Consider the following 24883-nt stretch of genomic DNA (forward strand, 5'->3'; position numbering starts at 1 on the left):
AAATGAGATTTCCATTCCTCTGGTTCTCTCTGTCATGTTTGGAGACATCCTGTTCAGTTTTCAAAGACCTTAACAAGTTTGAAGTGTGGACACATGAAAACGATGCTGATCTGGTTGAAGTCTCTGGCTGTAAAGAATATAAACAAGTTTCACACGTCTAAACCCTAATCATTCATGAGTAGTACGTGATGTAATAGTGCTGCTGTGTGAGACCGCCTTGTCTACTGACAAAGTGCAGAGGGAAAAGAGAGAAAAAAACAATATACTTTATAGCTCCCCAACACTACTGTAGCTCATAAGATTTGTAGGGAGCCTGCAGTTGTATGGACATGTTGTTTCTGCTGACACAGTGCTGAAATGAGAGACAGCTGAACAGAGCAACTGATAAATGTTTCCTTCCAGACATACTTGCACACTTTTTGGACTTCCAAAGGGCAAGTGCTTAGGGAGTGATGACTCTATTAACATCATCACAATGGGGAATGAGCTCAGGATGATGTAGTTCACAACATTGGGTCCGCTTCATACTGCAGGGTCTAATGAAATCAAGTCATCATGGTTCCACTCACTTCACAAGAAAGAGAAGCAGGAGGTGACCTCTTCTCCTGGGAGTCTCCACCTTCTGGATCCCACTTTGGGAAACTACCAGACATTACAAGAGAGTAGGCAAGTATGTTCCCAGCCCTTCAACTTCCCCCATGTGTTTTGGCAGACATTTCTCTCTCTTTGGCCTGTAATCTCCCCAACACTACCAGTTACCATAGGAGTTGGCACCGTTAATAGAAGCCAGCATAGTGGCTTTTAGGGTCATTGTCACCAAACACAGGTTTAAAACCTCAATATCAGCAAAACTAGCCACACTTAGGACACATTGGTTTATGTAGGTGGACATGACTCAGTTCTTAGGTAACCCTGGCTGTGCTTCCTCTAGTATAATTAATATTCCTATACCATTGTTTATGTATTATTATAGTCACAAATCTAGCAACTAATGCACCCTCATTGATGAATATATTAATATTCATCTTTGTACACATCCCCTTTTATAACCCCATGGTTTTTCGCCCAGGTTATAAGGGAAACAGGAGAACCCTATGGGTAGAAACACCTAGTAAAGAGAGAGATCGACTAGGCAGTGTGGGAGCTGTGTAGGATAAGAAGGATCAGTGCTAGAGATTACAACAGGCAGACCACAGGATATCAGAAGAGAAGTGAGTTTGATAAGAGAGGGGTTACATTGGGAAGAGCAGATACAGTAAGTGCTATTGATGTACAGAGTGGCTCTTCCCTGCACTGATTATAGGAAGGAGAAGGGTTTTAACCAGCCATCAATGTTGTAAATTTGTGTGAATATTACAGTAAATGCCATAACAATTTTTTACGGGTAGGTATAGTAAATACAATATACACTGCTCAAAAAAATAAAGGGAACACTAAAATAACACATCCTAGATCTGAATAAATGAAATATTCTTATTAAATACTTCGTTTTTTACATAGTTGAATGTGCTGACAACAAAATCACACAAAAATTATCAATGGAAATTAAATTTATTAACCCATGGAGGTCTGGATTTGGAGTCATACTCAAAATTAAAGTGGAAAAACACACTACAGGCTGATCCAAGTTTGATGTAATGTCCTTAAAACAAGTCAGAATGAGGCTCAGTAGTGTGTGTGGCCTCCACGTGCCTTTATGACCTCCCTACAACGCCTGGGCATGCTCCTGATGAGGTGGCGGATGGTCTCCTGAGGGATCTCCTCCCAGACCTGGACTAAAGCATCTGCCAACTCCTGGACAGTCTGTGGTGCAACGTGGCGTTGGTGGATGGAGCGAGACATGATGTCCCAGATGTGCTCAATTGGATTCAGCTCTGGAGAACGGGCGGGCCAGTCCATAGCATCAATGACTTCGTCTTGCAGGAACTGCTGACACACTCCAGCCACATGAGGTCTAGCATTGTCTTGCATTAGGAGGAACCCAGGGCCAACCGCACCAGCATATGGTCTCACAAGGGGTCTGTGGATCTCATCTCGGTACCTAATGGCAGTCAGGCTACCTCTGGCAAGCACATGGAGGGCTGTGCGGCCCCCCAAAGAAATGCCACCCCACACCATTACTGACCCACTGCCAAACTGGTCATGCTGGAGGATGTTGCAGGCAGCAGAACATTCTCCTTGGCGTCTCCAGACTCTGTCATGTCTGTCACATGTGCTCAGTGAGAACCTGCTTTCATCTGTGAAGTGCACAGGGCACCAGTGGCGAATTTGACAATCTTGGTGTTCTCTGGCAAATGCCAAACGTCCTGCACGATGTTGGGCTGTAAGCACAACCCCCACCTGTGGATGTCGGGCCCTCATACCACTCTCATGGAGTCTGTTTCTGATCGTTTGAGTAGACACATGCACATTTGTGGCTTGCTGGAGGTCATTTTGCAGGGCTCTGGCAGTGCTCCTCCTGTTCCTCCTTGCACAAAGGCGGAGGTAGCGGTCCTGCTGCTGGGTTGTTGCCCTCCTACGGCCTCCTCCACGTCTCCTGATGTACTGGCCTGTCTCCTGGTAGCGCCTCCATGCTCTGGACACTACGCTGACAGACACAGCAAACCTTCTTGCCACGAGCTCGCATTGATGTGCCATCCTGGATGAGCTGCACTACCTGAGCCACTTGTGTGGGTTGTAGGGAGGTCATACAGGCACGTGGAGGCCACACACACTACTAAGCCTCATTTTGATTTGTTTTAAGGACATTACATCAAAGTTGGATCAGCCTTTAGTGTGTTTTTCCACTTTAATTTTGAGGGTGACTCCAAATCCAGACCTCCATGGGTTAATAAATTTGATTTCCATTGATAATTTTTGTGTGATTTTGTTGTCAGCACATTCAACTATGTAAAGAACAAAGTATTTAATAAGAATATTTCCTTCATTCAGATCTAGGATGTGTTGTTTTAGTGTTCCCTTTATTTTTTTGAGCAGTGTACTTTGTGTGTACCCAACAGTTTAATAAAACTTTTTAATGGCTCTTTTGAATAATCTGTTTTGAGCATTGGCCTCAATGGATAGAGGGCGGTGGAATAAATCTATGGAAACAAGGCGGCATTCTTGCATTTGTACACATTGAGGAAGCTGTCTTTGTTTTAAATACATCCTGCAAGCATCCCTCAAGCTTGGATTGCTAGTAAAGTACAGAAAAGTGACAATGATAGGTATTGGGCAGCACATACAGTAGTCAGAACACTGATCTATTTTCTGCATTGTTAATTTTTATTAAAAAAAACCTAGATTTTACATAAATTGTTATTCTCTATAGAGGATTTATTGGTGGTCACAGTATACCTCAGTCAGGAACCTGTATTGTCATACAACCCATATTGTTTATTTGTTTTTACATTTGTAATTTGATACTGTGTGTGACTTTTTTTAATGCCAATGCTGGGTACACACTATTAGATGTATTGGCTGATGTGATGGTTTGCAACTACCGTACTGTACTCTCAAGTCCACCCAATTCAGTGTTTGATGATTTGGGTGGCTGCACATCAGATAGGACGATGCTGCGGATGACTCAGTGTTGTGACATTATGCATGTAACAATATATTACGTTATCATACAGCGGATCGTGTAGTGTGTATGGTGATGCGATATATATTATATTGCATCGCCATGTCGCTGGGTCGCCATGGAGTGTACGCAGCTTAAATGGTCTACAACATTGTAACCGGATATCCGCTGTGTACAGCTCTCTATGCACTGTATGTACATGACCCACTTTAATGTTGGAACATGTGTATTACCCACTCTAGTTGGCTTTGCATTATACATTAGATAAGATACTACAGCACATGGTGTTATAGGATCTCGGTCCTCTGATTTAAGCCTTCTCTCTGTTTCCTTTTCTTTATTGTATGTTTGATCTCTACCTAAACCTACCCCTCTTTTCAGGTGCACAATCCAATTTCCCCTACTTCCGACCTGTACCCTGCTCTTCAGGTACTGTTCTGCTTCCTTTTCCTTTTTTTTCTGCTCTAGTGTATTTGCTATACAGTCTTTTCACTTTTCCATCTGCTGCGTAACAGTCTATAACCCGGTCATCTACATTTTGTGCATGCCGCTGCCTAGCCTGTTTTATTTCTTACATAAAATCGAAAATAACTTTTCCATCCATACTTGGAGTGCACCTTTACATTCTGTGCAGTTTTACTATCCCACAGAAGCACACCAAAAACTGCTTTTTTAATCAAAAGTAACAGCAGCTTAGATGAGATGTTTTATATGGAACCCAACCAGGCAAGTTGCACTGAACCAAATTATTGCTGCCCTAGCTTAAATTCAAACAGCTTGAAATTACAAGTTTTAGAGTTGAATGGTAAAAGGTTATTCAGTGTAAAGGCGATTTGAAGGCATATGTGCCCAATCTCTCTTATCGTATTGATGGGGTACAAATGGCACATCCTTGAGTAGAATCTGTCCGTCTCAAATATTGTGTTAGTTCTCTCCATCTTATTGCCAGTCCTCGATAATGCCTCAATATAAATTACATAATCCATGTCCCTTATCTACAATATCTTTAGATGACAAAGCTTCTAGAGATGAGTTACTGTAAAAACAGAAAAATGTTCCTGTTGATGAACATCTAAAGCTGCTCTAGCACCTTATAAAAGATTTTATTAAGGTGCATGTGCTTTGTGCTCCAGGGCTCCTCCATTCTTCTTTCAAAATTCAGGGCCACGTGGTGGTGGTGGTGGTGGTGGTGGTGGTGGTGGTGGTGGTGTGAGTGAGTGGATGGACCAATGACAAGATGCAATCAAGAATTTGAGCTTGTTATTGATTCCCCCGCTCTCACACGCACATTCCCTTTACAGCTTTTACATATGGTTAGCATCATTGATTTTCCGGTTCTGTATTACAGAAATGGCAAATCTCTGGGACACGGGAGGCATTTAGCAGCACCCATGGTTCTGGCAGAATGTAACGGCACCTTATTGACATATTTTACATAGTACTGCTGATTTAAGAATATAGTGTACATGCACTGGCCATCAATGAAGACGTATAGTCAGTTGCAGTCTGGATAGTTATTTTGGAAATTAAACATTTCAATTGTATATCTTCATGTACAGTATATATTGCCCCTCCCAACTGTCCAGATTCAGGCAGAAAAGTCCTAATTCTGGTTCTCTTGTCAAATTTGTCTGACTGGGCTGGAAGGTTGGGGGTGTATACCATTCATTGCTGCTCCACTTTGGAAATGCTGTGGGGTATGTTGTGGAACTTACTGAACTCAGTTTGTGCTGCTTCCCAGGTGAGCTAGAACAGACAGGTAATACACCCCACTCATTTTCTTCTACTTATTTGCTTTTCAGCATTATCTTCACTTTTACGCCTGGTATTTGTGTGCGGTCTATCAAGGATGTCAAATGGTGACGTTTTGTGCAAAGAATAAGCTATTAAGATGATGTAAACATAGGTCGTGTAGAGGCATATGCATTTGTTCCACTGAATATTGGCCCTCATTCCGAGTTGTTCGCTCGCAAGGCGATTTCAGCAGAGTTACACACGCTAAGCCGCCGCCTACTGGGAGTGAATCTAAACTTCTTAAATGTGCGACCGATGTATGCGCAATATTGCGATCAAAAACGAGTTAGCAGTTTTAGAGTAACTCCAGACTTACTCTGCCTGTGCGATCAGTTCAGTGCTTTTCGGTCCCGGCTGACGTCATAAACACACCCAGCGTTCGCCCAAGCACTCCCACCGTTTCTCCGGACACGCCTGCGTTTTTTCCGGAAACGGTAGCGTTTCCAGCCACACGCCCCTAAAACGCCGTACATCCGCCCAGTAACACCCATTTCCTGTCAATCACAATGCGATCGCCGGAGCGATGAAAAAGCCGTGAGCAAAAATACTTTCTTCTTAGTAAAGTTACTTGGCGCATGCGCAGTGCGAACATTACGCATGCGCACTAAGAGAATTCTCACTGCGATGCGATGAAAAATACCGAGCGAACAACTCGGAATGAGGGCCATTGATCTGTTTTGTTATGTTAACTTGATCATTAGTAATGTTTGGTAGGACAATGTCATCTTTCTTTTTTTACTATGTTGGAGACAGCTGAAGAATGACATTTACACATTTACAGTATTACTAACACATTTGTCAAGAGAGTGATTGTTTTGTAATGACTTGAGATTCCTTTTTCTAAAACAAGATTCTTTAAATGAGATAAGTGGATGGAAAGGAACAGTTAGGTAGAGTTCTATGCTTTGTGGGAGTGAGAAGAACATTTTATCCCCACAAAAGTCGTTGAGTTTTTGAGTATATTCCTATTCTTTTCAACCGGATACATTTTACATCTTCCAGTTGCATTTCAATGGAAAAGCACATTTCTACTTCATCAAATAATTCAAACACAAATGTAATTATTACAGTACAATGCCACTGAATCAATGTATATACAGTGTACACACACTTATACAGTGCTTAACACTATACCATGCCCATAATCTCTACCAACTACAGATGACCAAACTTTTGCCCCAGACATTATGTGGGTGGTGAATCTCCTAACACTCAATGTATAATTTTTTCTCAGATAGGTTGAGATGTACTAAGCCTTGGAGAGTAATAAAGTGGAGAGAGATACAGCATCAGCCAATCAGCTTCTAGCTGCCATGTTACAGGCTGTGCCTGCAAAATGACAGGAGTTGATTGGCTGGCACTTTATCTCTCTCCACTTTATCACTCTCAAAGGCTGAGTACATCTGTTCCATTGGTAATTTATAATTGATAATTGTGGCATTTGTAGTCAGAATAAAACATTTTCTTGTTGCATATAAGAGAGTGTTTCTTTTTTTTTTTTATACAATACTGTATGTTGGTAAAAAAAAAAACACAAGCAAAAGCAAAATGTAACCTTAATATGTAGCAAAGATTGTGTATTACTGAGCTTTATAATATGCTGTTATAAATGGAGAATGTATGCTTAAACTTAAGTATGTCTATGGGAGACTTAGGGAAACCTGTTACTCAGGGGACTCATTAAGAGCAAAAGGAGGAGAAGCCAAAGCTCTAAGCACTTGTAAGGCAGCCGAGCCCTTACCATCGCTGCCCTGCTCATGCCTCTTAAACCGCTTTGTCAGGGGAGACGAGGAACAGGTTATATACTACAGCCCTAAATTCTTCATTTCTATCATAAATTGTATTTTAAATACCGTTTTTTGCATCAAAGATGAATAGGAGCAAGCAAAATATGTCCTAACAGGTACTGATTATATTTGGGATTAGCAGTGGAGCTGTAATGGAGGTGCCTCGGTGCCTCTAGACAGTAGGTACATTACCAGCCTGTGGTCACTGTCTGTGGCGTAATGTGGCCTGGAGCCACTACAGAGTGTTTAGTACATTTGTGATGCTGGGAGTATTTAATAACATCGCCAGCATATCTTATTGACAATTTCATTCGTAGGGGCTCCCACAAACTAGTTGTCCTGGGACACCCATAAACTTTAATCCAGCCCAGGGACAATCAATAGGGTACGCACAACAATACTTTTTTTTAACACGGCTACACATTAATGTCATCATAGCACAAACCAATATATAATATTTTGTCTCCACGGTTCATATATGAAATTGTTAACTTGGTGTTCAGTCATCCTGTAATGTGTATCTGTAGACTGCATGGGCGTACAGGAGATTCTGCAGCCAGAATGTGACCAGAAGTCTGTAGACAACCACAAGGTTGTAGAAGTCATTTAAAGACTGTTAGTTGTTACATTTATCTAAAAGTAGCTATAATGTGCACACAAAATGAGACATATTTTCTTGGATAAATGGTGATAAGGCGCACGTAATATGCGCCTCCCGCAGTTACCCAACAGACCTTTCCTTCCAGACTCTCCATAAGGGAATCCCACATAGTCAGCAATGTTGGTTCAGGCTTAAATGAGTGGTTCTGTGGCTGTAAAGTACTATATGTTCAGATCAGTGCCTTAATAAAGTGCCATACCTTATCTTCACTTATTGCACTACAGGGAACATTATATGTAATGGGCACTAAATGGAAGTGTTCTATTTATTGTTTCAGTGATTTGTCACTTACCGTGCATGAATGGAGGACAATGTGCTGCCCGAGACAAGTGCCAGTGTCCACCTAATTTTACTGGCAAACTCTGCCAGATACCAGTACAGAATGGCAATGTGCAGAAACAGTATCCACACCAGCAGCATTCACTGAAGGCAACAGGATCTCATGTCATTCATTCTACACACACCTTACCACTCACTGTCACAGGGCAACAAGGAATTAAAGGTAAATGATGTTTCTTCTCATGTTGTGTGATTCATTACTTACTGTACATAGCTGAAACTGGTGAATGCAGATAAACCTAAGGAAATATGCTGCAATTCAGTGATGTCATTTGTAGTCATGTTAAAGAGTATAATGTAAACTTTACTTAGCATCCTTCCTCTCCAAAACATTAGAACCTTGAGGGTGCTGTGCCGGGAAACTGAATTCACCAGCAGCTCTCCTTGTCCTGGCATTATAAACGGAGCTGTTTAAATGTAAAATGGAGGTCTCCTGAACTGGGGTCATGGGAGGGGGAGGTAATTGTAGCACTGTGTCTCCTATATGTTCTGTCAATAATAAAACTAAGTAACATTTCATTTAATATTATAATACTTTCTTCACTTTCTAGTAGGTGCTTCAGAAGTACTGTATATGCCATATGTGCATTCAACATTTCTTTTCATTTATAGTTAATTTCCCTCCAAATATGGTTAACATTCATGTGAAACACCCGCCTGAGGCTTCAGTACAGTTCCACCAAGTGTCCCGAGTAGAAAGTTCTTCATCCACTCAGAAAAAGGATAATCCAATAGGACAAGCTCATGTTTCCTACCATGGTGTCCAGAAGCATCAAATGCCCCACACAGGGTACCCATACCAGCAGACTGTATCACATGTATACCCAGTCTCAGCAAAATCCCAACTTGGTCGTTGTTTCCAAGAAACCACAGGCACGCAGGTAAGAGTTTTTCATTTTCTTCCATGAAGCTATTTATCTTCATGTACAGATAATATGTATGCGGAAATAATGAACTACCTAAAAACACAAAAGGGTGTTCTACAAGTAGGCATCATAGACAGTGTTCTTTAGTATGTATATGTGTATGTCTGTATGAAGAATGGGAATGTTGTTGCCTTAAACTGGGTTAACAATGGTGTTACCTAACGATGCAGCGATGTGATGTAACGATACATTGCATCGCCAAACATACTGTATGAGCTGCTGTACAATGGCACAGTCTGTTGTTACATGCTGCATGTAACAACACTGCGTTGGCCATGGAATTGTCCCACTGGACGTGCAGCAATCAATGAATGATTTAATGAACAGTGGCAGGGAACGAAGGATTTGGACATACACACTGTACAATGATTGTGCAGATTGGTCGAAAGTACAAATATTGCATAATATATTGTATAGTGTGTTTCCAGCTACAGGGGTCTATTTACTAAGCCTTGGAGAAAGATAAAGAACCAGCCAATCAGCTTCTAACTGCCATGCTACAGGCTGTGTTTGAAATATGACAGGAGCTGGTTATTTGATACTTTATCTCCATCCACTTTATCTCTCTCCAAAGCATAGACCCTTTAATTTGGAAATTTTAGTAATGGAAAATTCATGTATGCCCAGATTTCAATGACAACATACACTTGTTTTGTATAGGGCTGCTGCACATCTGATCCGTATGTCAAAATGATGTTAATCACTAAGGAGCAATATATTGCTAAGTATAATTGCTGGATTGGGGCTTCCTAGTGCAATATTTTTTTCAATGCTTTTTTTCATGTTTCTGACCGTAATCAGGGCCGAAACTAGGATTTTTGACACCCAGGGCAAGGCGGTAATTTGGTGCGCCCCCCTCCGCCTAAAAAAAATAAAATAAAAAAATAAATTAAAATAAAATAAAAAAAACCTACACAAAAAAAAAAAAACGTTGCCAGACTAAAATAATTCGATCATCAAAAGATTTTTACAAAGTGGATACTATTGGACAATATTCCCCTATGTGCCTCCAAAATGCCATATGCGTCATATGCACCTCCAGCAGCATGTTCAAATACATGCTCCTCTGTGTGTACCCATACGTTGCACTATATCACTGCACTATATTATAACACTTCATCACTGTACTACATTCCCTTATCTACTGCACTACTATACTTCATCCCTTACACGCTGAACTACATCACTATACTACATTCCCCTATACACTGCACTACATACCCTACATGCTACACTACATCACTACACTACATCCCCTTATATGCTACACCACATCAGTGCACTACAGCCCCTATATACTACAATACACTACTACATTACATACATCACTACACTACATCCCCCAATAAGCTATGTGGACAGGACATTCCTAATTTGAGGGCTCGTCATGCTGTCCTGGCTACGGCCAGCTGTTTCATGCGCTGTGGGAGTTGGTGGGCAAGGCCCAGTCACTATTACGCTTGCGTAGCATTTGCCGTTGCTGCATGTGGTTTTAAAAAAATGTTTTCAGGAGAGCTGGAGGTTGCACCTTTCTTGGAGGTCCTGCACACACCCCTGTGGGACACGGCATGTACAAACATGAGTTGCCATGCTCCCTCCTCATTCGTGGCGGAGCGTGCACGTTCTTGTTGTCCTGATTATGCAACTTCAAAAGTTGGCAAATATGTTATTTTTGTTTAGCCGTGGATAATATAAAATGTTGCAGACATCAGTTGACAGTAAGATGATAATCTGATTTCCAGTCTGTATAGTCAATTCAACCTTTTCTTGTTAACTGTAAACAGTCTGGAATTTAATGTTACATTATCACCAAAAAAATTCTTAATATAGGCAAACAAATTATTTCCCGGGGGCACTATTCATTGAAATGTCTGGCACAGCACTGCATGTCTTTTTCCAGTTTCTCCAGGCTACCCTAGCACCATGTGACAAGCGTTCATTTGCATGGAAATAAATCAGGTTTTGGATGCAATATAAACTTGCATATTTCTTAAAGTGTTTTCCTGCTTGAAGGAAGGCAAACTAGGGAAATCGTTAGGTTTGCATAATTAATTCAGCCAAGAGGCCTTCCTGGCTAAAATGTTCCAGAAGTTAATGCATTCAGCATCTGCCTCACTTTTGTGAGGGAAGTAAAAAAAAAAAAAAAAAAGAAAGAAAAAAATCTATTTTATTGCAAAATTTCAGGTCTTCTCTCAAATGCCCCTATTATGTTATTCTTAGTAGCAGATCACTGGCTAAGGGCATACATCAGTGGTTCCCAATCTTTATTGAATCACAGTGCACTAGAGTATCTCAAAACATCCCCAGGCCAAAAGTTTCTTATTGGTAAAATCAGTAAAAATTATTACATTAAGTAAATTGTGCTTATCTGTCATCCTTTGGTTCAGGTATCTGTTGGTGTCAGAGCCATCTTAAATTACAGGCACACTGGGCAGCTTCCCAAGGCTCCACTATTCTAGGGGGATTTTAGCAGGGGTGGGCTGGTCCAGGAGCATATGTCCACCAGGGCTGGTGCCTTCTGGGAAGGCAGGTAGAAAATGCTGCCCAGCAACTCTGATTGTGAGTTACACACAATCAGAGTGGTCAGGCAGCATTCTCTACCTGCCTCACAGCCTGCTGCCAGTAAATGGCTGTCAGCATGCTGATTGGTGGATGGCTGGAGCTGTCCATCAACCAGGGTGCTTACAGCGATTCACTATATGATAGCATGTTGTAGAAGGTGCGGGACCACAGGAGGGGTAAATTATTGTTTATCTTTTATTCCTGTGAATTTGTGAGTAGGGGCTCCAGTACTTTGCTTGGTCCAGGTCCTACAATGCTGTTAAAATGGCCCTGTGTGGTGGACTGGATTGCTCTACTTTTTGTCCACATATTTTATGATTGCAGCCACCAGCATTGTCTATGCCTATCACAGTGACCAGAAATAATTGGCAGTGGCAGGACACCTAGTTTGGGAACCACTGGCATGTAGTGTTTATTAAGTGGATAAAAGCCCTTTTTGCTGGAGATAGTGTTTCTTCATATTTATTAAAGGCTCTCCGGCCTACTTTATGTGTCAGGTTGGCAATGAATAAAAATGCCCTGGCCCAAGAAAAACTGCTAATTAGCTAACTAAAGTTTTTTTCTATTAAATGTTTTATCTCTTCTTTTTAATGAAAGTTGAACTGGAAGCCTGTCGAGCTTCCAGTTCCTCTGTGCCTGTGTGACCAAGCAATGCCGGCTAACACATGCGCAGAGGTGCCCTGCCCTGGTGAGTGGCAAGAGTACTTTTTCTGCTGCCAGCCAGTATGGTATATTGGAGTGAAACAACATTTTTTTTTATTACTGCAGTAAGCAGCCATAGAAAATCTATGTTGGGACCCCAACTTAATAAATAGAGCCCTTTATCACTTGGGGGCCTATTCCATCATCAGGGGCTGGTTGGCTGTCCCTGCAATCCCTACACTGCTACAGAAGTAGTAGTGATACTTACCCCTCCGACCCAGTCGACTGCGCATATACACGGCCAAAAAACTTGCAGTGCATTGGTGGTGGTGACGGGATCCATTTAGATCCATTTTGCAACCCTGGACCTCCTTCCCATAGAAAGGAGCGGGGTTCTGGGAATCAGTGTCAGCTGAAGATGGGGTTGGTTCCCGCAAACAAACATGAGTCTTCTGGAGTTTGCTGAACACCAGATTGGTAAATACCTAATTTATTATTATTATTATTATTATTATTATTATTATTATTATTATTTCTCCTATGTCCTAGAGGATGCTGGGGACTCCAAAAGGACAATGGGGTATAGACGGGATCCGCAGGAGACATGGGCACACTATAAGACTTTGAATGGGTGTGAACTGGCTCCTCCTTCTATGCCCCTCCTCCAGACCTCAGTTAGATTCTGTGCCCAGAGAGACTGGACACACACTAGGGGAGCTCTCCTGAGTGTCTCTGAAAAGACTTTATGTTAGGTTTTTATTTTCAGGGAGACCTGCTGGCTACAGGCTCCCTGCTTCGTGGGAGTGAGGGGAGAGAAGCAGACCTACTTCTTCTGAGTTCAAAGGCTCTGCTTCTTAGGCTACTGGACACCATTAGCTCCAGAGGGTTCGATCACTTGGTGCGCCTAGCTGCTTGTTCCCGGAGCCGCGCCGTCAACCCCCTCACAGAAGCCAGAAGAAAGAAGCCGGGTGAGTATAAAGAAGTACAGAAGACTTAAATGACGGCAGAAGACTTCAGTAATGAGGTACCGCGCGGCGGTCGCGCTGCGCACCAAGCTCCCGCACACACTTCAGACGGCACTTGCAGGGTGCAGGGTGCAGGGGGGCGCCCTGGGCAGCATGTTACTGGAGGATAAAACTGGCACATATATATATATTATAAGTGCCTAGGCACTAAATATAGCCCCCGCCAGTATAAATATTTGAATTTTGAGCGGGACTACAACGCGCCGGTGAGGGGGCGTGGCTTAGCCCTCACAGCTTACCAGCGCCATTTTCTCTTTACAGGCTGTAGAGATGCTAGCCCGGACCTCCATTCTCCTGAACAAGTAACAGGGAGCAAAAAGGGGGGGGGGGGGTGCACAGTAATTTGGTGCTATTAACCCTTTTTATAAACAGCGCAGACATCTGATACTTGATCTCAGTACTGGAATAGGCGCTGGGGTGTGAGCTGGTAAACTCCCTCTGTGTTTCTCTAACAGGCTTCCCTGTGGCTCTGTCCCCTATAGCCAGTGTGTTTGTGCGTGTCGGTACGGGTGTGTCGGCATGTCTTAGGCTGAGTGCTCCTCCCACGGAGGAAGTTGCTGTGGGCGCAGATAAGGAGTTAGGAGTGACTCTGTCGGCACCGCCGACTGCTGCTTGGGTGAATATGTTGAGTACATTCAATGCAAATGTGGCGTTATTGACTAAAAAGACTGGATAAATCTGATTCTCAGACACAGACGTGGAGAAAATCCATGGAGGACGCCTTGTCTCAGGTACAGGCCCCCTCAGGGTCACAAATGCGTTAATTTACCCAGATGGCGAATACTGATACCGACACGGACTCTGATTCCAGTGTCGACTATAGTGAGGCCAGTTTACATCCAAAATTGGTTAAGAGTATTCAGTACATGATTGTGGCAATTAAAGATGTTTTACATATTTCTGAAGTACCTGCTGTTCCAGATACAAGGGTTTGTTTGTATAAGGGAAAAAAGCCTGAGGTGACGTTTCCCCCCTCTCATGAGCTGAACACTCTTTGTGAAAAAGCTTGGGAATCTCCTGACAAAAGGTGGCAGATTCCGAAGAGAATTCTAATGGCATATCCTTTTCCCTCTGACGACAGGGAAAAGTGGGAGTCATCTCCCAATGTGGACAAGGCTCTATCACGACTGTCCAAGAAGGTGGCGCTTCCGTCTCCTGACACTGCTGCCCTTAAGGACCCTGCGGATCGTAAGCAGGAAACAACCATAAATCCATTTATGTCACTACGGGTGCACTGCTCAGACCTGCAGTGGCGTCGGCTTGGGTGAGTAGTGCGGTTAAGTGGGCAGATAATTTGACATCTGACATAGATACCCTGGATAGGGATAACATTCTTTTGACTCTCGGTTATATCAGGGACGCTGCAGCTTACCTAAAGGATGCGGCAAGATATATTGGCCTCTTGGGATCATGGGCCAATGCCATGGCAGTCTCGGGCAGGAGAGCGCTGTGGATTCATCAAAGGAATGCTGATGCCGACTCAAAGAAAGCTATGGATGCTCTCCCATATAAAGGTAATGTCTTGTTTGGTGACGGCCTCGCTGACCTGGTGTCTACGGCTACGGCGGGTAAGTTATCCTTTCTTCCTTATGTTCCTGCACAACAGAAAAAGACACCCCATTATCAGATGCAGTCCTTTCGGCCTAATAAATAAAAAAAAGGAAGAGGGTCATCCTTCCTTGCCTCTAAAGGTAGAGGAAGGGGGAAAAGGTCGCCTGCTGTGCCAGGCTCCCTGGACCAGAAGTCCTCCCCGGCTTCTGCCAAGTCCACCGCATGACGCTGGGGCTCCTTTATGGGAGTCCGTACCGGTGGGGGTGCGTCTCCGACTCTTCAGTCAGGTCCGGTTTCACTCGGGCCTGGATCCTTCGGTGTTAGACATAGTGTCCCAAGGGTACAAACTGGAGTTTCAGGAGGTGCCCCCCCACCGATTTTTCAAATCAGCCTTGCCAGTTTCTATCCCAGAAAGGAAAGTAGTGAGTGCTGCGATACAAAAGCTGTGTCAACAGCGTGTCATTGTCACGGTATCCCCGTCTCAACGTGGAGAAGGGTTTTATTCAAGCCTCTTTGTCGTACCGAAGCCGGACGGCTCAGTCAGACCAATCCTGAACCTAAAATCCCTCAATCTGTATTTGAAAACTTTCAAATTCAAGATGGAATCTCTTCGAGCAGTGATCTCCAGTCTGGAAGGGGGGGATTTTATGGCGTCAGTCGACATAAAAGATGCCTACTTACATGTCCCAATATATCCTCCACATCAAGCTTTCCTGAGGTTTGCGGTGCAGGATTGTCATTACCAATTTCAGACGTTGCCGTTTGGTCTTTCCACGGCCCCAAGGGTCTTCACCAAAGTAATGGCGGAAATGATGGTACTCCTACGCAAGCAGGGTGTCACAATTATCTCGTACTTGGACGATCTCCTGATAAAGGCGAAATCAAAGGAGCAGTTGCTAAGAGACGTGGCACTCTCCCTGACGAATCTGCAGCAACATGGTTGGATTCTAAATTTGCCAAAATCACAGTTGGTTCCAACAACTCGGCTGTCTTTCCTGGGCATGATTCTGGACACGGAACTGCAGAAAGTATTTCTCCCAGCGGAAAAAGCTCTGGAAATCCAGACCATGGTCAAGGAGATTCTGAAACCGGCAAGGGTATCGATTCATCAATGCACTCGGGTGCTAGGCAAGATGGTTGCAGCTTATGAAGCCATTCTGTTTGGCAGGTTTCATGCCTGGGTATTTCAGTGGGACCTGTTGGACAAGTGGTCTGGGTCTCACCTGCACATGCACTGGAAAATAAGTCTATCTTCCAGGACCAGAATATCTCTCCTGTGGTGGCTTCAAAGTTCTCACCTCCTAGAGGGATGCAGGTTCCGGATCCAGGATTGGGTCCTGCTGACCACGGATGCAAGTCTCCGAGGCTGGGGAGCAGTCACACAAGGAAGACATTTTCAGGGAAAATGGTCAAGCCAGGAAGCTTGTCTGCACATAAACGTTCTGGAATTAAGAGCCATTTACAACGGCCTTCTGCAAGCGGAACACTTTCTTCAAGATCTACCTGTCCTGATTCAGTCGGACAACGTAACAGTGGTGGCGTACATAAACCGCCAGGGCGGAACAAAGAGCAGAGCGGCGATGGCGGAGGCCAAAAAAGTTCTCCGCTGGGCAGAAAAGCACGTGAGCGCTCTGTCAGCGGTCTTCCTTCCGGGCGTGGACAACTGGGAAGCAGACTCCCTCAGCAGACATGATCTCCATCCAGGAGAGTGGGGTCTTCATCAAGAAGTTTTTGCAGAAGTGACAATTCGTTGGGGAATTCCTCAAATAGACATGATGGCGTCTCGCCTCAACAAGAAGCTTCCGAGATATTGTTCCAGGTCAAGGGACCCTCAAGCCAGTGCAGTGGACACCCTGGTAACTCCGTGGGTGTTTCAGTCGGTGTTCCCTCGACTTCCATTTCCAAAAGTGTTGAGGATCGTAAGAAGAACAAGAGTTCAAGCGGTACTCATCGTTCCAGATTGGCCACGGAGTGTCTGGTATCCGGATCTTCAGGAATTGCTCGTAGAAGATCCCTGGCCTCTTCCTCTCAGAGAGGATCTGTTACTGCAGGGGCCGTGCGTCTTCCAGGACTTACCGCAGCTACGTTTGACGGCATGGAGGTTGAACGCCAAATCCTAGCTCGAAAGGGTATTCCCAGGGAAGTCATCCCCACTCTCCTTAAGGCCAGAAAGGAGGTCACGGCGAAGCATTATCACCGTATTTGGAGAAAGTATGTGTCTTGGTGTGAAGCCAGGAAAGCTCCTACGGAGGAGTTTCAGCTGGGTCGTTTCCTCCATTTTTTGCAGGCAGGCGTGGAGGCAGGCCTGAAATTAGGTTTCATTAAAGTGCAGATTTCGGCTTTATCTATTTTCTTTCAAAAAGAATTGGCCGCCCTTCCAGAGGTTCAGACTTTCGTGAAGGGAGTGCTGCACATCCATCCTCCGTTTGTGCCACCCGTGGCACCGTGGGATCTTGATGTGGAGTTGCAATTTCTTATGTCTCACTGGTTTGAACCTTTGCGAAAGGTTGAGTTGAAATTTCTCACTTGGAAAGTGGTCATGCTTTTGGCCTTGGCGTCCGCAAGACGAGTGTCGGAATTGGCGGCTTTGTCTCACAAGAGCCCCTATTTGATCTTCCATGTGGATAGAGCGGAATTGAGGACTCGTCAATAATTTCTGCCAAAGGTGGTTTCTTCGTTTCACATAAACCAACCTATTGTGGTGCCTGTGGCTACGGAGGCCGTGGCGGTGCCAAAATCTCTCGATGTCGTAAGAGCTTTGAAAATTTAGGTCACCGGAACGGCTCAAATTAGGAAATCAGAGGCTCTGTTTGTCCTATATGCTCGCAACAAAATTGGGGCTCCTGCTTCCAAGCAGACTATTGCACGCTGGATCTGTAATACAATTCAGCATGCTCATTCTACGGCTGGACTGCCGTTGCCGAAGTCAGTGAAAGCCCATTCTACCAGGAAGGTGGGCTCATCTTGGGCGGCTGCCCGAGGAGTCTCGGCTCTTCAACTTTGCCGAGCAGCTACATGGTCGGGTTCAAACACTTTTGCTAAGTTCTACAAGTTTGATACCCTGGCTGATGAGGACCTCATGTTTGCTCAATCGGTGCTGCAGAGTCATCCGCACTCTCCCGCCCGGTCTGCAGCTTTGGTATAGACCCCATGGTCCTTTTGGAGTCCCCAGCATCCTCTAGGACGTAAGAGAAAATAGGATTTTAATACCTACCGGTAAATCCTTTTCTCCTAGTCTGTAGAGGATGCTGGACGCCCATCCCAGTGCAGACTGTTATTTGCAGTTGTATTGATAATCATTGTTTTCTGTTACCTGACGGTTGTGTATCGATTATATTCAGCTTGTTGCTGTTTAGTTCATACTGTTAGCTGGTATTGCTTGAAAGCCATGTTGTACGGTGTGTTGTGGTGTGAGCTGGTGTATTTCTCACCCTTAGTTAACAATAAACCTTTTCCTCGAAATGTCCGTCTCCCTGGGCACAGTTCCTATAACTGAGGTCTGGAGGAGGGGCATAGAGGGAGGAGCCAGTTCACACCCATTCAAAATCTTATAGTGTGCCCATGTCTCCTGCGGATTCCGTCTATACCCCATGGTCCTTTTGGAGTCCCCAGCATCCTCTACGGACTAGGAGAAAAGGATTTACCGGTAGGTATTAAAATCCTATTTATTATTATTATTATTACATCTATTATTATTATTATTGTTATTAAATGTATTATAAGGTAATAAATACCTAGGTAATTAGGTAATACCAGATTGGGCCCCTGATACCTATTGGGCCCCTTAATAATGAGTGTTCCTGTTGCAAAAAACATGTGGAAACTAGTCTTTCTGCCTCTGTTACGGGCCCATTAGTGGTGATGAATAGACCCTTTAGAGTTGGGGTGACGTTACCCTTTACAATAATTTTCAAACGTAGAAAATTGCATTTTGTGACATAGGGCCTAATTCAGACCTGATCGCTGCTGTCCGTTTTCGCACAGTGGGCAATCAGGTCTGAACGCCGCAGTGCGCCAGCGCATGCCAGAGATGTGATCGACATCTCTGCCCAGCGATCGCCTCTGCCTGATTGACAGGCAGAGGCATTTGCTGGGCGGGCCGGCGGCGTTGGGCCGCTGTTTTAGGGGCGCGGTCCGGGCAACGCAGGCATGCCCGGACCGCACAGGGGCGGGCCGCGGCGTCTGTGTGATGTCACATGCGACCGCTGTGACCCGGAGAGCCACAAGTAGCTCCCTGCCAGTGCGCAGGAGCTGCGCTGGTAGGGAGCTACTCTTCAGGTACAAAAGCATCGCCACCGTGCAATGCTTTTGTACCTGTGCAGCGGGGGTGGGTCAGACATGCGGGCAGAGTAGCCCTGTGCTGGGCGTCCACCCGCATGTCTGGGTGGCTGATCGCAGCCGTGCAAAATTTTGCACGGCTATGATCAGGTCTGAATTAGGCCCATAGTGTAATGAAGTGTGCTCAGAAGCGGATGGCATTTCATCATGAAGGATAAGATATTTAAAAGAGATTCACAAGTTGGAGTGTGTGCATTTATTGTATTGTGAATAAGGTTTAAACTGAATAGACTGAAGATAGCTATAATACGTAATCTCACAGTGTTGATTTATTTGAATTATGTATAGGGCCATTAACATAGTACATGTCACTTAAACCTACTATAAAGTTACTAAACTAATTATTGTCTCTGACAATTACAAGCTTTCTCTGAGGATGATATGATATTTTTGATAACTGTCCTATTTTGGGATGATTTGGACAGCTATTAGGTTTTAAAATAAATGACAATTATTCTGGAGTGCTGACTGCTGTATCTCCATACCATATCCTCTACAAAGCTTTGTGATGCTAACTTTCATTTTACAGGTCATCATGATTACTGTACCTGTCTTATTTAGGATTCACACTGATCACCAACTTTAATAAACTATAAAGAAATCTACCCTTTCTTGTTTGAAAAATAAATTTCAGCTTTGATCATATCTTCAGGACTGGAGGCACACTCTGTCTACCTGCTTATACTCAGTCTAGTTTTATTACTGTTTTGTAACTAATATTAAAGTGCAAAAGAATATTCTGGCGCTTTATAAATAGATGCTAATAGTTTGAATAATAAATATGCTTTTAAAATATGCTCATAGGGATATATTGTATCTGAATTAAAAGTTATTTGGAAACATCATGTGGTGCTTCAAAGACATACCTTCTTTTCAAATGTATCAGGATGGAAGTTTATCTGTTCCTTTTCTCCCTTGTGGTATCATTTACACATCCTCTCATTATGCACCAACCTGTAACATCCTGCAGCTAGAATTGTGTTGCATATTTCATTTTATCACAATCTATTACTGCCGTAGAACTTATTCTGTGGATGCTCCCCTTCTACATATCAGGGGGTATATTTACTAAATGCCTATTTCCATCAATTATTATTGATTTTAAACTTTGTGTTTCAGGGTCTAGAACACACATTTACTAACAGACAACTTTTATATTCATTTTAAATGTTAGTAAATGTGTGTTTTAGCACTGGAAACACAACATCGATATAGATCAACTTGAATTCGACAAAATTTGATTGAAATTGACCTTTAGCAAATATACCACCTAGAGTACTCTTGACAAATCCTTTTATAAACCATCTATTAATGAAATAGACATATCTGAGCTTTGCAGCGCATCCTTTAACTGCCAGAACCCTTTCCAGTAATGGCCATCGCACATGTGCAGAATGGCATGGGTATACACATTGCTGGGACCCTGTTATTAATAATACATCCGGGCAATCTATAACTTCTTTGCTGCAAAGAGCGGTAATAAATTATAATTATCAGTCTAAAATGTGATAAAATAATGAATAAACATTCCCCAAATTTTCTGCATGTCTGAGATTAGTAGGTATATAAATGTATTAAGCCATTGGTGTGACATCCGGGAGGAACAGTTACAGAGTTGCTTGGCACGTGCTGAGTCTGAGGTCATTCCCGCATGACGCTCAAAACTGTTAAGCCAATTTTTATGTGTTATAAATTATAATAATTCTCTCATGAGACCAACATAATATTGTGTTTCGTTTAGTGCTGCTCAATTTTCACAGGAGTCAGAATGCAAAAAAAGAAAGAAATCCAGAGGTTCCATATGTGGGATTTCATTTCTTCTAAGAAAACCAAACTGACCCATCTTCACCAATAAACATCCTATCAACTTACTAAAATTATTTTAGAACTGATGGAATGTTTGTTTTCTTTAAAATACAATAACCTTTTATATGGCTTACAAGTGAGAACATACTGTAGTGTTTTTTTGTGCAGCATTCTACAATTGCCAAGCACAGATTTACCAAGCCAGTCTGCTGTTCCATAAATCTTTTGTTGAGTCTGTGTATAAATGTGATTCCTAAAGGGTGAATTGCAAAGAGCATCATTAGATGCTCCATTTGCATCACTGGTGTTTAACTACAGTACATTATTCTTCTTCTTATTATTATTACCAGCTATTCATATAGCGCACATATATTATGCAGCGTTTTACAGAGAGAATATTTGGCCATTGACATCGGCCCCTGCCCCAATGGAGCTTACAATCTATATTCCCTATCACATGTACACGCACACACATTAACACTAGTGTTAATTTTTGTTGGGATCCAATTAACCTACCAGTATATTTTTGGATTGTTGGAGAAAACCGGAGTACCTGGAGGAAACCCACGCAAGTAAGGGGAGAATATATAAACTCCACACAGTTAGGGCCAGGGTGGTAATTAAATCCATGACCTCAGTGCTGTGAGGCAGTAATGCTAACCATTACACCATGCCGTACATCAGATCTGACAAGTAAGTTCTATTGTTTGCGAAGCGTGAGTTGCCATTGCCGTGGGTTGTTTTTTTTTCTGCAGAAGATTGAAAAAATCCATTTTGAGCAACTGGCATCACTTACAAATGAACCATCAAATTCTAAACTTCCATACTGTCAGAAACGTGTAAAACGGAATCAGGTGTCTGACATTTTTCACACATTCCCTCTGTCCACCATGTTATGCAGGCAAAAGTCCCAGAAGAAAATATACCCACGCCAGCAAATAGTAAAACAGTCTGGAAAGACTTAAATCTCATGATTTGGATTGATACAAACCAAAAATAAATATACTGTTGTGAATCAGCATGGATCCATTTACTGTACACATGCTTTATCCCCTAAAGATCCTGGATAAGATCAAAACCATGAAATATCATAGGATTACAAGTTAAATGCAGATATAGTTACTCTAATAAAAGAAATCTGGTGGGGGTTTTTGTACCGTGAAGAATTCCATGTATAAGCCAATACAAATTTTGATTCGCAACAGCTCTCTTAAGAAAATCAAAATCATTTAAACATCTCAACTCAAACTTTGGAACAGTGTTGTTTCTGTCCCACAATGCGAACATGCCATTTGTTATCTTGGTTGTACTATAGTGAAGGTACAGATATCTACCCCTATACACAACTCATGGAGGGGAAGATGTACTAAGTCTTGGAGAATGATAAAGTAGAGAGATAAAAAGCACCAGCCAATCAGTTCCTAACCACCTGTATCTGAAAATGACAGGTAGGAGCTGATTGGTTGGTACTTTATCTATCTCCACTTTATCTTTTTCCAAACAGTGACATGCGGTCAGGGTAGGCAGAGTCTCACCTGTCATACTCCAGTATACTCCAGAGTTTTGACTATAAAAGGGATTAGAATAATACAAAGAGGATACTTAGAACTTTTATATTATAATCTTTGTATTATTCTAATCATTTATATAGTCAAAACTCCCCACCAAATCATATACATTATGTGTGTGTAAATCTGACTCTGATACTAGCCAGTGCCTCACCAGCCAATGACCTCACCACGCCTCACTGTCTCCAAGGCTTAGTACATCTGCCGCAGGGCACTTGTGGCATATGCAGTTGTCTCATTTCTATGGAGATACGTGTGCTCCTTAATGAGACTCCATGTTTATTAGCTTGTCATTACAAGTATATGGTTTTACAGCAATGTAAATGGTGCAAAACCTATTTCTTAATTTGCTTCTAGTGCTAATAGCTACGGTATATTATATCATCCACTTCCAACTATCATGAATAAGATGAAACATTCCCAATTCTAGGGGATAGTCCCACCATCCTGACAGTAAATGCTTTGTCCGTGACTATTGGAACTGATGGGAGTTGTGTGCTGCACACCAAGTACTACTTGCCCTTTCAAATCATGCATGTGGACGCACATGAGTGGATTTAGGGCATAGGTTCTCAAACTCGATCCTCGGGGGCTCACACAGTGCATGTTTTGCAGGTAACCCAGCAGGTGCACAGGTGTATTAATTACTCACTGACACATTTTAAAAGGTCCACAGGTGGAGCTAATTATTTCACTTGCGATTCTGTGAGGAGACCTGCAAAACATGCACTGTGTGTGCCCCCCGAGGACCGAGTTTGAGAACCTCTGATTTAGGGGATGGGAAGTACTTTGAGAAATAAATAACATGACTGAAGTACTAGACTTATCCCCGAGGGAAATGACACACCTCAGTGTGACGTGACCGCACCCCATAGCCCTATTCCGATTCACAAACTTTCATTTTGGTGGGTATGCGATGGAGTTGCACCTAATACATGGGAGATATTTGATTGCTGGGGACAAACAAGGGGTACAGACTTGATGGCTGGAGACACACAAGGTGGACAGGCTTTATGGCTGGAGACACAAGATGGGGGGAGACCTGATGACTGGAGACACACAAAGGGGAGAGACTTGATGGCTCAGGAAACAAAGTGAGGGGAGACTTGATAGCTGGAGACACACATGGGAGAGATATTTGATGACTGGAGACACTGTCACCCTCTGCCTCCCAGTTATCCACTGTCACAAGGCCACTCCCCTTCTCGGGTCACACATTTGGGGGGGGGGGGGATCCAGAATCTTACCTAGGGTATGAAATTGGTCATGCCCTGCATGCGTTGCTGATTCAAAGTTCTATTTAAGTTAGCTGCAATTACATTTTAACTACATGCACGGAACTACGTGCAGATATATGCAGGAATCTATGCAGCTACATCTCCACAATGACTCTGCTAGTGCGGATAGCTGCCATGATTATCAGTGCACACTTGCATTAGCCCAGAACCTGGTGCAAGAGATCTGTCTGATATCTGATGAGCTCAGTGTATGCTCAACTCGCATAGTCCGTAATTCTGCTTAGATGCCTCACTCATCTTAGCCAACATGTGAATACCCTATAATCAACCATTTATATCCGCTCAACCACAAGTAGACTTACAACTGTGATGAAAGATCCGGACTTGCATGCATCTCTGAACTGGATTTAGTAACTGTCTGTAAACACATTGGGCCTGATTCTGAGTTGCCGCACTGCTGATGTCAGATGCAGTTGAGCAATTTTTCCAAGTCACACTGCGCATGTGTCCAGAGCCCATACGCACAGAGTCACAGTTGTGATTGAGACAAAGTCAATCTCAGAAATGTCTTGAAAATGTATTGGGGGTGACAGGGTAGAGGCTATACGGGTGTACAGTTAAAGTTATGGGCGTATTTTGAGAGTGTCATGGTCATGAAGTTGGTTACTCAGACGCATGATTGTTCACACTGGAGGCCATGCTCTGACGTAGAATCTGTACCTACCTGGTGCAGGTTTCATGGTGTGACCGATGGTTGCATCTAAAGATGCACCAAGTGGTATTTGAGCTTTTAAATATGCTGACAGTGGGCATCTCAGCTCTTGCCCATTCAGACACATGGTGGTACACCAGGGAAGGGCTTATAGCGACATTTGCATAAATTTGCAGGCGTGTGACCGGCAACAGATGCAGACACGGACAATGGTGTGTACGACTCAAAGTTAAGCACATTATTAAGCATTTTGTGTGTCCATCATCTTGTTAAAGCCCCTTTCCAATGGAAATTATCAGTATGGCTGTCAGGTATAGTGGTGCCAGTCTGGAGATTTTAAACCTAGTGCTTCCTGCAGCTGGAAAAGCTCTC

General features: G+C 43.2%; 1 protein-coding gene across 5 annotated transcripts in view; it reads left to right on the top strand.

Moving 5' to 3' along the window:
* The window catches only part of LTBP1 (latent transforming growth factor beta binding protein 1), a 660590-nt gene that overhangs the window by 356294 nt on the left and 279413 nt on the right, over positions 1 to 24883 (top strand). For 3 of the 5 annotated variants that reach the window (XM_063917961.1, XM_063917964.1, XM_063917965.1), the window contains 2 exons: positions 8082 to 8306; positions 8756 to 9024. In XM_063917961.1, coding sequence (XP_063774031.1) covers positions 8082 to 8306; positions 8756 to 9024 — 494 coding nt within the window. Of the gene's footprint in view, positions 1 to 3943; positions 3992 to 8081; positions 8307 to 8755; positions 9025 to 24883 lie in introns of all 5 variants that reach the window. The other 2 variants (XM_063917963.1, XM_063917960.1) reach the window with 1 other exon arrangement.

This window comes from Pseudophryne corroboree, chromosome 4, assembly GCF_028390025.1.
Source record: "Pseudophryne corroboree isolate aPseCor3 chromosome 4, aPseCor3.hap2, whole genome shotgun sequence".
NCBI classification, from domain to species: domain Eukaryota; kingdom Metazoa; phylum Chordata; class Amphibia; order Anura; family Myobatrachidae; genus Pseudophryne; species Pseudophryne corroboree.